The 15,753-nt window shown below is 45.6% G+C and overlaps 1 protein-coding gene across 3 annotated transcripts in view; it reads left to right on the top strand.

Moving 5' to 3' along the window:
- The window catches only part of FAT3 (FAT atypical cadherin 3), a 515,463-nt gene that overhangs the window by 467,165 nt on the left and 32,545 nt on the right, over window positions 1–15,753 (top strand). For all 3 annotated transcript variants that reach the window (XM_037042798.1, XM_037042797.1, XM_037042799.1), the window contains 2 exons: window positions 3,103–3,901; window positions 14,088–14,222. In XM_037042798.1, coding sequence (XP_036898693.1) covers window positions 3,103–3,901; window positions 14,088–14,222 — 934 coding nt within the window. The remainder of the gene's footprint in view (window positions 1–3,102; window positions 3,902–14,087; window positions 14,223–15,753) is intronic.

The raw sequence follows: 15,753 nt of genomic DNA, 5'->3' as shown, positions 1-15,753 counted from the left end.
GTTCTAATTGACCCCCAAAGACAACTCATTGGTCAAGGCTTGCTGCTTTGTACTGAGTAGTATTTGTGATATCACCCAACTTAGGGAGTCTATCAGTCTTGGTCCTAACATAATGGAGCCAAATCATGGCCTCTGCTATTGAAGAGACCTCTGCTTGGTAAGTTTTCTCAGTGAGACAGGAAAGGACCAAGTGCTCAGTTGGCAGTGGCCTCCCAGCATCCCTGCTGCCTCAAGGTCATTGGCTTGTGCACAGTGAAATGGGTCAAAGAGGCAGAAGTGGCAGGTAGGAAACGGGTGTGGGTAGGGGCAAGAAATGAGAGAACACCAAAAAGTTCCTATCCATGAATTTTGCCAGTACCAAGAATTGGGTCCCATCAGTGAAACTGAGTGACTGTACACAGTCACTGAATTTTTGTATACGATTGGCACAGAGGGAAATCTGAACTCATTATTAATGGTGGTAATAATAACCATAATAAGTTTAGTATTTGTATAGCATTTGATTGCGTACATTATTTCTTATGATGAATTATGGCTTACTGTGCTCCATAAAACCTTCCAAACTAATGACTTTTGGCTCTGAGCACGTCAGTGAATGCTTCAGTTGCCACCCATTCCCACAACAATATTATGTAAATAATTTTACATCACAGTGTGCATGCTCAAGTGCACAGAGAGATTTCCAGGGCCTTCTCACAGAAGCAGGTAGAGTGCATTGCCTGCCCTTTCTGATTGTTACAGAGCACATTCACATCTCAGACTCTTAAAACAGGAGAGAAAGCTTCCTCCTCCCATTTCCTTACAGTAAACCACCAAGTCCTGCGTGTTTGCCTTCCTAAAGTCCCTGTGTGCATCCGCTACTCTCTCTGTGCCCCCGCCCACTGTATTCTGCATGGCCTCGTCCCCATACCACTGCAGAGACCTCATGGGGGGTTCCCTTGGCTTCAGCCTCATTCTCTTCTGATCCCTCCCTATGCCCCTTCACAGTAATCATTCCCCTTTGATTATGTCATTCCCCTACACCAGGGACCCACACACTAAAGCTCCTAGACTACATCGCCATCAGCAGGTTTTTATAAATAAAGTTTTATTGGAACACAGCTTCACCCATTTCTTTACATATGCTCTGTACCTGCCTCCGTGCTGGAATCCTAGCTGAGTAGTTGATAGAGATCAAATAACCCTCAAAGCCTAAACTACTGTCTCTTGCCTTGCCCTGCGCAGACAAGGTATATCAAGCCCTGTCCTAAGCTAAAACCATCTGGGGCTTCCTAGTGCCTGGAAATGTGTGGTCTATGGGCTAAATCCTGGCCCCGACTCTTTCAGGTTCTGAATTCAGGGTTTTTAGGCAGACATGACTCTCCAGGCCTTCTCAGGCCAGAGCCCACTGGTCTGTCCCTTACCCTCAGCTGCTGTATGCTTGTCTGTCATCTTTCTGGCCTCTGACTTTTGAGTGGGCAATCTCTGGTATATAGAGTCCAAACTCATCACTGTCCTTTCAGACCCTCCACTGTTTGACTTCCAGTTCCACCTAATTTGCTAAACACATCCTGTTCTATATGAATTTTCCCTGTTGGCCTCTCTGGTTCACACTGACCATCAAATAGAGATGTGGTGAGGGTGATAATAAAACTAACAACAATCACATTAACTGCCAGATACTAAGTACTCCTATGGGTCAGGCTTGTGCTAAGCCCTCGAAATTACAGTGTCTTTTAGTCCTCACTATACAAGAAGCCTGTGAAATAAATACTATTTTACTCATATTAATGATACAAGAATTGAAGCTCAGAAAGGATAAGTAACTGACTCAAAGTCAGACACGTAAGTGGGTGGCAGGACCAAGATTTGAAATCAAGTCTGTGGGGTGCCCAAGCCCCTGCTTGTACACTGCCTTCCACATATAAGCTTACACCTCCCCAGGTCCAGTTCAGCCCTGCTTCCTCGGACATCTGCCCCAGATCCAGCCCATGGGAGCCTGCCCTGCCCTGAAGCCCCACAACACAAACTACATTCATGTGACGTGTGCGGGTGCTCAGTCAACATCTGTTGTCAGAGTGGCTATGCCATCGATTCTGATATAAAGAAGGAAGACAAAGAAGGTTTCATTCAGGCTACTAATTTTTTTTTCCTTTCGGGCACCATTCTTGATTCTAAATCCTAATTTTGTGTAATTTCCACTTAANGGTGCCCAAGCCCCTGCTTGTACACTGCCTTCCACATATAAGCTCACACCTCCCCAGGTCCAGTTCAGCCCTGCTTCCTCGGACATCTGCCCCAGGATCCAGCCCATGGGAGCCTGCCCTGCCCTGAAGCCCCACAACACAAACTACGTTCACGTGACGTGTGCGGGTGCTCAGTCAACATCTGTTGTCAGAGTGGCTATGCCATCGATTCTGATATAAAGAAGGAAGACAAAGAAGGTTTCATTCAGGCTACTATTTTTTTTTCCTTTCGGGCACCATTCTTGATTCTAAATCTTAATTTTGTGTAATTTCCACTTAATGTTGTTTCTTAGATGTGCAGAAAGGTGCCATCTGGTTCAACCAAAAGGAAAGAATCTGAACAGAACAAAAAATTTTCTTCTGCCCTGGCCTGGTAGCTTAGTTGGTTAGAGCATCTTCCCGATTTATTAAGGTTTGTATGTTCGATCCCTAGTCAGGGCACGCATAAGAATTAACCAACGAGTGCATAAATAAGCGCAACAACAAATCAAGTCTCTCTCTTCCTAAAATCAATAAGTAAAAATTAATTTTTATGTCCAAGACGGAATGCCAGCGCTATGCAAAATTAAAACAAGGCCAGCCTGTTTCAGGCAGGTTGGATCTCATAGCACCTTCTAGCCTCCATCGCTGCTCACCCCTACTGGCTTTGTTGTGTTGATACATGTTCTTGTCTATAACAAAGTGTGCGAACGGGGACTGAAGGTGACAAATCACTCCTCCTAAATGCACATCTGCAGCATTTTTCAGACTAGTGGCAGGAGATGGAAGGAGAAGTGAGTGTGGTAAAGGGAGAAGACATCTTCCGAGTTTTGTTGTTTTTTAAATGATTATGATTTTTTTCTTAGTTCCTGATCTTTCTCCCTCTTGGTTGTTTCAGGCAAAAGACTCAGGCAAACCCCAGCAAGTTTCTCATTCCTACATCCGCATACGGGTCATTGAGGAGAGTATCCACAAGCCCACAGCCATTCCTCTGGAAATTTTCATCGTCACCATGGAGGACGACTTTCCTGGTGGAGTCATTGGGAAGATTCACGCCACAGATCAAGACATGTATGACGTGCTCACGTTTGCCCTGAAATCGGAGCAGAAAAGCTTGTTCAAAGTGAACAGTCATGATGGGAAAATCATCGCCCTGGGAGGTCTGGACAGTGGCAAGTATGTCCTGAATGTGTCAGTGAGTGATGGTCGCTTCCAGGTGCCCATCGACGTGGTCGTGCACGTGGAGCAGCTGGTGCATGAGATGCTGCAGAACACCGTCACCATACGCTTTGAAAATGTGTCCCCCGAAGACTTTGTGGGGCTGCACATGCATGGGTTCCGGCGCACCCTGAGGAACGTGGTCCTCACCCAGAAGCAAGACACCCTGCACATCATTAGCATCCAGCCCGTGTTGGGCACCAACCAGCTAGACATGCTGTTTGCTGTGGAGATGCACAGCAGTGAGTTCTACAAGCCAGCCTACCTGATCCAGAAGCTGTCCAATGCCAGGAGACATCTGGAGAATGTCATGCGCATCTCAGCTATTCTGGAGAAGAACTGCTCAGGGCTGGACTGTCAGGAGCAGCACTGTGAACAGGGCCTGTCACTGGATTCCCACGCACTCATGACCTACAGCACGGCTCGCATCAGCTTTGTGTGTCCGAGATTCTACAGGAACGTGCGCTGCACCTGTAACGGTGAGTGTGGCATAGAGTGCCTTCCCACCTCACCGCCTGAGATTTGAGTAGACTGGGTTACCATTCCTGGTAAGTGTGCATTTGCCCATTCACTCACTCAACAAAATATTTACTGACTACCTACTATGTGCCTAGCAACCACGAGAGATTCGGGGGCTAGGGCGTAACAAGACAAGCTCAGCCCCCACTCCCATGGAGCCTACAGCTTCTGAGCAGCTAGCTTGAGCATATGCAATAAGTATTGTTAGGGCAAGTACCAGGTCCTTCCAGAGGACCCAATCCAGTGGGAAGGTTTCCTAAAGGGAGTATCTCTAGGCTGAGATAAAGCATAAGTAGGAATCAGACGTGTGAAGACAGGTTGGGGAAAGAGAGCATTGCAGGTGGATGGGTACCTGGTATGAGGAAGGCTTAAGGGCAAGAAAGGAACCTGCACTGAGGGGATTGAAAGAGATTTCCTGTCACTGGAAGCAGCCGGGAGTGATGACACATGAGACTTGTAAGGAAGCCCAGGACCACACAAGGGTTAGCCAGGATAAAGATCTTAGAAATGATCCCGGGGCTATGGGAACAATTGGCTGAGTTGAGGTGAAGAAGCGACAGGACGAGCTCTGTCTTTCCCGAAGAGCATGCTGGCTGCAGAAGGGCATGGATTAGACTGGGCCAGCCAGAGGCAGGGAAACAAGTTAGGAAGCTATTGCAGAGGGCAAGTCAGTTAGATTTGCTTCAGTGAAAAACAGGCCAGACATCCGGGAGCACAGTCAGGGGATGGATTCAGCCCTCAGAGCAGCAGAGGGCTGCTTCGTGTTTGTTGATGTAACTAGAGCCACTGAACCTTGACCTTTCCTGGTCAGAGGCCGTAACTGCACAAAGTAACATGCCCATAGTGGTCAGCGAGAAGCATTGCTCCCTCCCTCTTTTCTTCTCTCTGACATGTGGAGCTATAAATTCACTGCTCTCTTCTAAGAAAATTGCACCCAGAGTACTTCTAGCCAGTGTGAGCTTGGCCCAAAGGGACTGTAGCCAGAAGAAAGGCCATTTGTAAAACATCCCCCCAGATAATTAGGGACAGGCGGGGCCCCTGGCCTCTTCCCTTGTAGGGAGTTCCTGGTTGCAGTTTGGAAAATAAGCTCATCAGAGAAAGACCGTGGAGATCATGGCTTCCTTTAAGAGACATTTTGACAGCCTCCAAGCAGCCCAGAAGAGTTCTAGCCACTTACTATGCACTGAGTTCTGTTTGTGTTTTCATCAGGTACAGGCAGTGATGTCTGACCTGTTGAATATGTAAATTAGCCCCCAAATAACCCAAAGCATGCACTCTAGGTGCAGTGCCTTTCTGGCAGATGCCACCAACATACAGGATTTATGAACGCCAGCTGTCCAGGTCACACCTAGATTTCTCTTGTAGGCAAACTTATTTATGCGCCAAAGCTCTCCTGGGGCTTTGGTGCAGCATTCACAGCAGGGCTCAAAAGCCATTCACCACAGGACAGGGCAGACCTATCAAAAGAAACTAAAACAGCTAATTAGTCCTTTAGCTCTGAAAACTTGTTTCATTCAGCAAAAATCTGTGGAGGCAGTAATGTCCCAGGCCCTGAAGATTCAAAGTAGAAAAAAAAAGCACAATCCGTGCCTTCAGGAGTTGGCTATTGCGAAGTCAGCTTGCAAGTACCTGTTAGCAATAAAAATGTCCTGGTAAATGCTAGGACATACAAAGGACAAGTCCCGATTGTGGGCAGAAAAAAGTTTTCTGTGACATTTGTATACCAGAGATCACCTAGGTGCTGGGCCTTAAGGGATGAGTATGAGTTCATCAAGAAGAGACAGGTTGGAGGCAGAATTGGCAGAATTTCTTTTCTTTCTTTTTTTTTTTTTACAGGAGGGATGTAGAGGGGTTGGATTTAGTTGGCGAGAGGGGGTCTTGCCCTGCATTTTACACGAGACACTGATGTTTTAAATGCAGCAGGTTTCAAGGTGGCAACCTTGTCCAGGACTCCTGTCCTTTGGTCCTCACAGAACGCTGGATTGTTTTGTGATTCAGCCCCCAGACAGCCCAAGAGGAAGCTTTGGTTTGAAAAGCAAACGTTTCTTCATTGGGAGCTCTGTGCAGACTAGGGTCCACCTTGGAGACTCTTCTCACCTTCAAGTCACTCTTATAATTAAGCTATAACATAAAACACTGGATTTTAACGGTAAAAGGAGCCCAAAAGGTCATCTGGCCCAGTTTTGTCTCAGCAGGTGATACATGATAAGTTCCGTTTTATAAATGTGATAGCTCTGTGCCTTGCCCGGGGCCATGCACCTGGTGAGAATGGCATGCTGATTCAATAAAGGTAATTTAGAGCCCCTATTGTATTATCTGCATCTTAAGAACAGAGCCACTTCCATGTTTTATGTGAGTCATAACCCCAGTGCTACATACTCTGTGGGAATACTCAAATAACCCCATTTTCCCGGCAGACTGATCTCCACACTCACCACAACCATCTCCAGATAGCAGAGCATCTCTCAGACTGCAGTGTGCCTGGAAATGCCCATTGCTGAGCCCCACACAAATATGTAAGGGGAGGTTCTGGGTGGACCCTCAGATTTGTATGTGTAGCCTAGGTGAGTCTAATACTAGTGGTCAGAAAATCAGACTTTGAGAACTCTCACAACGAGCTAGAGCAGAAAAAAAATTTCCTCCAGGTTCAGGTGGCAAGCTTTTAGATATAATAGTAACATAACAGCTCTCTCACTTCTTATGAAGTGTCCTCTCAAATAAAAATACAGTGAAGAACTATTAAGGAAAGCATTAGGCATTTCAGGCATCTTCTCATTTATTGGAAAGGAGATATAACTGAATTCAGTAAATGTCTCCCTCAACTCACACAAACACACACACAGCCAGTGTCAGTTTGCCCTGGAAGGTCATCAGACTCATTCAATGGACCTTCCCATCACATGGTGGAACAATTGGAATGATAAGGGCTGTATAGTAATATTTGTACAGATTTGGCCTCAGTAATTATCCTTCTCCTAACTTCTTTTTCTCATGCAGACTTTTCAGGCCCAATTAACATCATTAGCCTCTTGAACCAAAATGCCAAGTTGCTCTGAAAAAATGAGAGCAAACTTGAATTTTAGCCAAATTGGTTCATTAAATTCCAGCCACCATCAAGCATCACATCTGAACAGAAGTTCAAGAGATACAAAGTTCTGATGTTGTGAGATCATGCCTAGTTAACTTCAGATGTTAGGTGAACATTGGCACTTGGCTGAGGAAACCCAACACTGACCTAAGTGAATGGGTGTGACAGACTCCCTTGAGTCCCCACAGGGGCAGCGAATGGACAGAGTACCAGGTGCAGTCCATGGGGTTGGGCTGATTGTCTATTTTGGAGTTTTTTCTTAAGTCTAATACAGAAATATATCAAAAAGGAAACATTTGTCCAGGAGAATGAACATGCTGTGAGGCTATCTATCTAGAGTTAAAGACCAGTATGTTAATGACTGATGGTGGAAGTAGAAGCCCCATCTGCCAATTCCTGGTTCAGATAGGGAACACAGAATGGAGCCCAGGGTTCCACACAAAGTGGATGGAGTGTTTGGGTGAAGCTCCGCCCCAGGCCCAGGTGACACAGCAGCAGCCACGCCTTCAACATGGGCTATAGCACTGTCATAAAGGTTTGCTTGGGCAGGTAGGGGGAGCACTGAAGCCCATTGCTGAAGGTCTGAAAGAGTGCCGGGAAATAGGCAGGACGTGGAAAGGCAGGGTTTCTGGCCAAGGAGCCTTAGAGCAAAGGAATGAAGGCGAGAAATGGTGCAATTCAGTGCACAGGTGAAGGCAGGAACAGACATGACAACTAACAATTTACTGAGCCATGACCAGTTACCATCCTGTTTTTTAGACATACACATATATAGTTGCATTTAACCCTTACAATAACCCTTAGGGGCATATGTCATCAGCTTTCCTCGAAAGCTTAGGAAACCAAAGTCAGAAATATCAAGGTTACAGAGCTAGTAAACAGCCGATCAAGGACTGGCCGCCTTGCCCACTCTACCCCACCACCTCTGCCCAGACTTGGGAAGAGCCTGAAAGTCACCTACTGTAGACACCCTGTCTGCGTTACTCCTGGCACCATGGTTCAGCCAGCATTCACACACCCTGCCAGGTGCTCACTGCCTCACAAGGCAGACCTGAGACACCTTCTTCCTTGACAGAGCACCGAAGTCCACCTTTTTGTAATGTCACCCAAAGCCATCCTTGCAACCACGCAGAACCTGACCTGTCTGACTCTTGTTCTACCAGCTGCCATTCAGATATCTAAAGGGTAGCTATTTTGAGCTCTTGAATCAGTTTTTCCTAGTCAAACAACAGAAGTTCCTTAAACAAATAGGAGCTATAAAGAGTTGGAGGTGGGGCACAGAGGAGACATAAAGGGGGTGCCCTCAATCCTAATTAGAGAGTCCACAAAAGGCATTGGAAGCAATACAGCTGATCTATTGGGTCTTTGCCAAGCAGAGAATACATTTTAAGGAGCAATGGAGAGGAAGGTCTAGGGAGCTGGGCACCCTTTCATTTGCTCATTCACTCTGCCTGGAATGGACTATTATGCCAGATCCTGGTCAGGGTGCTGGAGAGACACAATGGTGAGTGAGAGGGACATGTTCCCCACCCTTACGGAACATGACCCAGCAGTGGGCAGACCACAAGGAGCTCGGCTGGGCTGGGTGGTGAGGAGCCAGGACAGTCCTGGGAGGGACATGACAAGACAGGTGATCAAGCCCGTGATAGATAGGCAGCCACGGTAATGTGCTTCTAATAAACACAATAAAGTAAAGTGAAATGATGAAGTCTTGTGTGAGGCAGTAAGACACTTAAAAGTTAGCCTTGATTTTTTTTTTAAAAAGCAGAGAAAAATCTGTGATTGCGTTCACTCTTGAGCTGGGGATTATTAATGCGGATTCTTGGAGGACAGCCAGCAGTCCCAATCCCGGCGGTTTCGAATAGTCTCTGAATCTTCACCAGGTTTCTCTTGCAAACTAGCAGGCGTCCATCTTTCATTCATAACATACACATCTCTGCAGACCCCTCCTGTCCAGCCTGAAAGTGCCAGGAGAGGTTGGAGGTGTCTAACCCAGGGGTGATACAGCTTCTCAGTGTGTGGATAGCCCCTCGCATGTTGAGCTCACACACAAGCGCCCCAGAGAGGTTGTCGTTAATGAAACTACTCTTAACCTTTAGCAAAAATCATCCAGAAAATAGGATGGAGCCTAGAAAACACCATCACAGATGATCCTGTGCTTCTGGGAGAACCACAGGAGACCATTTCAAAGCCAAGAGACTTTAGGAGAAGGTGTTTGAAAATTTCATGCAGACCAGGAATTGAGGGGAAGATTATTGACTTCTGCAGCATTTGCCAAGACATAACACCTTGGCAAAGCATGTGAATTCAAGGTGTTTACCATTCAGTTATTGGATTCTCAGTATATTGTTAACCATTAGTTATTGGATTCTCAGTGTAATTAGGCAGAGACATAAATCAAGAGTTTGAATGAGCTCATAGCTGTAATAATCACAGCTAGATATTGATGCATTAGCTAAAGGCATTGAGTTAATCCTGGGGGCTGTGGGAATCCTGGGGAGAGGAGGAGAGGAGAGTCATTATCTGTGGTAGCAAGAACCTTCTAAAGCCTCGAGAGAATTACCTTTTTTCCTCCCTGCAGTTGGCAAAGCTCTGAAGCTTCTGCTGAAGTGAGTCGTACACTGTTAACTTGGTAGAGAATGACCGAAATAGCCATCTGAGCCAAAATTCAGAAAGTGGGGAACCTTCTTTTGGAGAATGGCTTCATTGTGTAGACGTTTCTCCTTGTGGAGAGACTGCAGAAAAAGAAGAGCTACAGAGTGGGGAAGGGGGTCCCGTGGCCGCACGTGGCCTGTGGCACTGCGTAGTAAAAAGCTCCAGGTCTTATTTTGTGCCTCCCATGCACTCGGTATTTCATAATGCCTATCAATTTACAGGTCATGAATTGGACCCAAAAAGGACAGCAAGAAAAAGATTACACTGAAGTTCAGGTTTCTTCCAGGTTGCCGAGTCAGCTAGTGTCCCCACTTTGGGGACCTTGTAGTGATTTGTTTCTACTATAAGTTTTTCTTTTTCCTTTGCAAGTTGCTTTCACATACATTAGCCCATTTAATTCTTACAACCCTATGAAGAATCATTACCCTCACTTGTCAGAAAAAGTCGTTGAGACCCAGAGACTTTTTCAGAGCCACATAGTAAATAAATTGAATAAGTACTTGCGGCCAAAATCCAGGTCTGCTGCTCGTCAACCCAGCACCATGTTCTATTACACCGCCCCGCCTTCTGGAGGGGACCCGGGAATGGGGAACTGCGCCTTCTCCACCTGCTTTGTGTTCTGACAGTTGCTAAAACTGTCTGCTCTTTCTGTCCTGCCCTGGCCTACGACAAACGGCGTCAGTTGGTTTGATGAAGCGGGAACTTCCTGCCTTCATGCTCGTCCTGGCAGCAGATTGATGGGTGCCCGGAGATGCCGAGCATATAGGTCTAGAGTTCTCACCCCCCCAACCTGTCACTGATCACAGCACAAGCTAATTAAACCTGGATTATTTAATGATAGTTAATAAGATGACTTCCTCCCAGAAGCCAACAGGAGCTGACGCTGCTGTCTCTTCACTGTTGCTCAGAAGCTGGTGAGGCACTTTCCACCACCGAAGACACGGACTGGAAGACTCTCTGCAGTGGAAAATGTGCACACATGCCTGAAAGGGGGTGATGTAAACATGATTTCTAAAAACAAGGGGACCCCTTGGCAAACCATTACAAGTACACTGGATTTTATGTTGCCGGAGAAGATAATGAGAGATGTGCATTATCCCCAGGAGTCTGTCTCCAGGACCCAGACCCAGGCACATCTGAGATTGAGGGACATGTGGCATTTTTCAGGGTTGGTATTTAAAGATCAAGTCCTTCTGACAACGCCAGTTTCAGAAAGAACCTCATTTCTTGTCTCAGTGCATAGGGAAGGAAGAACCAAAACGCAGCATATGGGGAGGATTTAGTTTGGGGAAACCTGTTTGTCAGTAACTAGAAGTCTTGCTCTACTCGGAATAAACTGCACTTTAGGGGTACGCTTACCCCTGCCCCGACGTAGGAAGGCCCTTACGTTTACAGGGACCTCCAGGCTCACACCTGCCTTCATGCTTCCTTGAACCGCATGAGAGTGGGCTGTGAGCAGAACAAACTGACAGCTGCTGCTGGAGACCAAGTGTTTATGGCTCCTCCCATCTCAGCCAGGACTGAGGACGGAACCTGAGGATTTTTAAAGCATCAGGAGAAAAATCCCTCGCCAAGAACTGACCTCTTTATCTTCAAAAAATAAAAACTCTAGTTTTAAAAAAGAAGAAAAAAATGACTTATCAGAGGCAATTGCTAAAATAAATGGAAATACACATTATTATATAGCTAACAGATTTATTTTAGAATGCATATGTCATAATATTTGTATTAATATATTTGTATATATCCTCCAGCTAGAATTTTCACAATAGGGATTGGCTCTAATGTAATTCATTAATTTGTCTCATTTAATTATATGGGTTCTGTAGTCATGACATAAGGAAAAAAGGCGAAAAAGAGCTATGATTTGAACTTCACTTGTGGGTCTAGGTAGTCTCATGATTTAACCCGGGGTAAGCGATGTGGGTGGGAAAGGGGAAAGCCTGTGCTAACTCCCAGGGCAGGATGGAAGGTAAAAGAAAAGGCCAAAACACGTGAATAAAGGGGAGAAGTGCCCAAGTGTATATTTACTTTGAAATACAGAGTTTAGTTTTTATTATTTACATGTATAACAATTTTTTAAAAAGTGACCATTATTCCTATGGGAGAAATAGCTTTGCTTTTGTGGGTCTGAAATTATCTAGCCCTTTTTTCTGCTTTGAAATGGTGGCTTTTTCACTGGATTTTTGACGATGCAAAGTTTCTTAGCACGTTAGAGCAGGAAAGATTATGTAACAAGTAAGCTGTATCTCAGAAACATAGACATTTGTGGAAAGGATATCCCTAGGCCGGCTAAAATGGGAGTAGAAAGAAGCGTGTCCATGGAATGGGACACGCCCAGCAACTGGTTTCTTAAAGACCTAAATTGCTGTTTCTCTGTCTAACGGAAAGGAAATGTCCAGATAATCCAGAGTTAAAAGTGATGCACTTGTTATTTATTCAAGCACGTTGCCGCCTCCATGTGACAGAGATTAGCATTGGGATCTTTTTGCATGTTGTAAGCATATACTCACTAGTCAGCATGCAGGAGCAACCTAGAAGTGGGCAGGCTGTCAGAAACTGAGAGGGGGCCGCTGGTGGAGACAGCCACGGGTCAGCTGTGAGAGTTGTGAACTTTCCGTGAATAAATGCAAACACAGGAATGCAGTTAAGCCACCAACTGTGGTTGGTGCATGCCCGCATTCATTCTCTCATCCTTCAAGCCCGTTTAAAACACCCCTTTCCTACACAAGACCTCTGACATTCTCCCATGAAGCACAATTTTTCTTTCTCTGGTGCTTCCGTTGCACTCAGGTGTCTCTATGAAAGGGGTTTCCTTACCCGGATGTAATGGTGTGCTGCTGTTGCCTGCGGGGAAGAAGAGGCGGGATCATTTGCTTCCATCTTTACTGAATAGGCCTATTGCCTCACTGGTCCTGAAAAATTATTTGTTGAATGAATATGCACCAAGAGTTATTTTAAAACTGGTTATGAAAAAAGCCCCTTGAAACAGATCATAAGGTGGCTGAACAGCTTTTTTAAGTTCCATAAATATTGATAAATACGTGACAGGAATAAAGATTTCTTGGAACAAAAATGGGAAGATGTGATTCAGGGCAATTATGCATTTTTAGAACCATTTGTAGAGATCGTTCTAAATTTTCAGTTAAAAATCCCTTCATCTTTGAAGACTTTATAAGCTGGACCATTGCCAAGAGTATCATTTTTGGCCAAGCTCTAAACCAGTGGAAAATAAGATTTATGAATTCTGAGTTTGCGGCTACTAGTTGTACTGCTCCTCTCAAGGATTACAGTTTTCAAAATGTTTATGTGTTATAAGCATTAAGTTTTTGCTCGCTCCTGGACAAAGAAATGCCTGCACGATGGAACCATATGCTTACTGGTGAGGAAATGGCTCAAATGGAGAGGAGTGTGGGAACAGCCTAGGTCTCGCTGGGGAGAGAAGCTGCCGATGTCCGGCCTTGTTCTAGGTTCCCAAGAAGGGGTGCTCCTGCTAACCTACTTGTGAGTTATTTTTAAAGGTCTCCTGTTCTGTAGTTCTTTTACCATTTAAACTCTCACCAGCTTGAAAGTGGCCTAATTATGTCTGACGTACCGAGGGCCTGTGAAAAGAGCAGTCAGTGGGCCGGTGTGTGCTGTCACCGAAGTTCCAAAATGATTCACCTGGGGCCTGCGTTCTGTCGTCGTGGGTTAATCTGCTTCCTAGGGTTTCCTCTGAGAGGGATTAACCTTTCATCTCACTGAGCTGTGGATGTGGAACAAGTAGAAGGGAAGCCTTCCTTTGCCAAGGATAATTCTATTATTTTTGATAGCTGCTAGGGCACATTTACAGTTAATCGATACAATGCTATTGTAGCAGAAGGGATTAGGAAACAATGTGAGTTGTGCTTTCACAATTTAGAATTAGTTTTATGATCCTTTTCTTTAGCAAAGTAGCCCACCCCTTCTGAGAACAACAGCTGACTCTTTCTGATGTCTACTCCTAGTTTTCCAGGGCAGGAGAGGGGTGTGAAAAAAATCTACACTCAAGTGATGCATTTAAATGGCCACCAGTATGGAAGAACCCCACTCCAAGAAACACTACCAGAGCTTGTGTAGAGTGAATTTTTTTCCGCTGAAGCTGGACCACTTACAACCTTACCATATTTTAGCCTCAAAGAAAGAGCCCATTTACTCTTTGCATCCAACCAAGTTGAGTCTGGCTATGAGCTTTCAGCAGATGCAGGGGTGTTCGATGGGCACCCACACCAGATGAAGCCCATTCATGTGCTCCTGCTTCTGGGCAGCCTCTTTGTCTCTCAGCCCCGAGCCTATAGAATCAAGCTCTTGAACCATTCCTGTGTTTCCTGGAGTGCAGGGTGATTCCCTTTGTACTGATCATGTGTATTCTCCCTTTGTCACAGGAGGGCTATGCCCTGGGTCCAACGATCCTTGCGTGGAAAAGCCGTGTCCAGGGGACATGCAGTGTGTTGGTTACGAAGCCAGCAGGAGACCCTTCCTCTGCCAGTGTCCACCGGGGAAACTCGGAGAGTGCTCAGGTGAAGAGTGGGTTGGAATGACGAGGGTCTAAATTCCTATGCCTGAAGCACTTGCCCTTGAGTAAATTATACTTGCCCTAGCCCTTCCAGAAGACACCTGTGTCTGCATGCAACATTGTCCTTCAGAATGGACCATAGCTGACATCTGCCCTCCAAGGTGCTTGGCATTTATTGCAGCTACAGCCTGTGCTAAGGACACATGAAGTGACTGTGGACTCCTGATACAATAGGGGGACCACACCTGTGTTTTCAGTCATGTCGTGTGGACGAGGATGTGAAATTATGGTGAGGCACAGGAGTTGGAATATCTGTGGCATGACCTTTGGTGTTCAGAGGGCTGCCCAAGCCCATAGCCCCCAAACAGAGACCAACAGAAGGTAGAGCTGAGCCAGCGCAGTCGGCCTTCCAGGGGCTAAGCCCAGGCCTGAGCACCAAGTAAGCAGACTCTCCAGTCTCCAGTGGAGTGTCTTGCGAACTGCATGTTCCCCAAACGGAGTATGCTCACTCTCCTCTGTGTCTCTAAAGAAAGAAAGAAAGAAAATCAGTAATATGTTCTTTCAATCCAAATGATCCTCTGTTTCTGATCTCCCCTCAGTTTTAGTACTTCATTTGATTTGTGTATTCTCTATGACTTTTTTTTTTCTTAAAGAGAGTATTGTTCATTTCTGGCACTAATAAAACCCTCTTTTTGGTAGAAGGTACATGTAAAATATAGGTACACTGATACCCAGTTTGGAACCCAAGAATGTTTTGAACCATGACTAGAATAGTAATTATAGTGGGAATAAAAAATGATCCTGACTAGTGTGTGCAAGGCACCTTGCTGGGCGTTGGGTTCTAGAAAGTCAGCCTTTGCAAAGAGCAGCACTGTTCTTGAAAATAAGAGCCAAAGCTCTTTCATAGTTGATTTCAGAACAGAGCTGCCTGTTAAGCAAAGGATCACCAGCGTATCTGCTTTTGAAGTCATCTGAGGCTTAGACTTGAAAGATAGTTATGCCGTCCCCACCCCAACTCACACACCGTGCACATAGCAGGCAGGTGTGCAGGGCAACAATAGAGCCAGCCTCCTAACTTCAGATGTCTCTTTCTGCCCATCTCCCTTCTCTTTTCTATATAGAAAACTTTTGATTCTCCACAATTATCGTTGATTTGGTATATTTCCAAACTTTCCACCTTTCACCCCAGCAAGAGAGCTTTTCAACCATTACTTTGCTTGTTAAAACATAAAGTTGGAGACAGCAAAAAAAGAGGGAGATGTGAGGAGGGCTAAAAATTCTGGAAAGAGGAGCCTTGAAATTAATGGTCAGAGGGTAGAACTGTGGCTACACAAGATTTGAACTTCCTTTGTATCAGTTATCTCTGTTAGCATCAGTGCAAATGTCCCGACTCGGCTACCTGGCCTTAGGACATGTGGGAGATGTGGAGACTCTGAAAATGGCCACAACTTTCCTTTTTTCCATGTTCACTGAAGTGCCTGAGTGACGGGAGCAGGTGTGACGAGTTGTCCTTGAATAGAGATAATTGTAGAAGG

This window comes from Sturnira hondurensis, unplaced genomic scaffold (assembly GCF_014824575.4).
Source record: "Sturnira hondurensis isolate 20B ecotype Veracruz unplaced genomic scaffold, ASM1482457v3 Scaffold0003796, whole genome shotgun sequence".
NCBI classification, from domain to species: domain Eukaryota; kingdom Metazoa; phylum Chordata; class Mammalia; order Chiroptera; family Phyllostomidae; genus Sturnira; species Sturnira hondurensis.
This window is presented reverse-complemented; position numbering and strand designations above follow the sequence as displayed.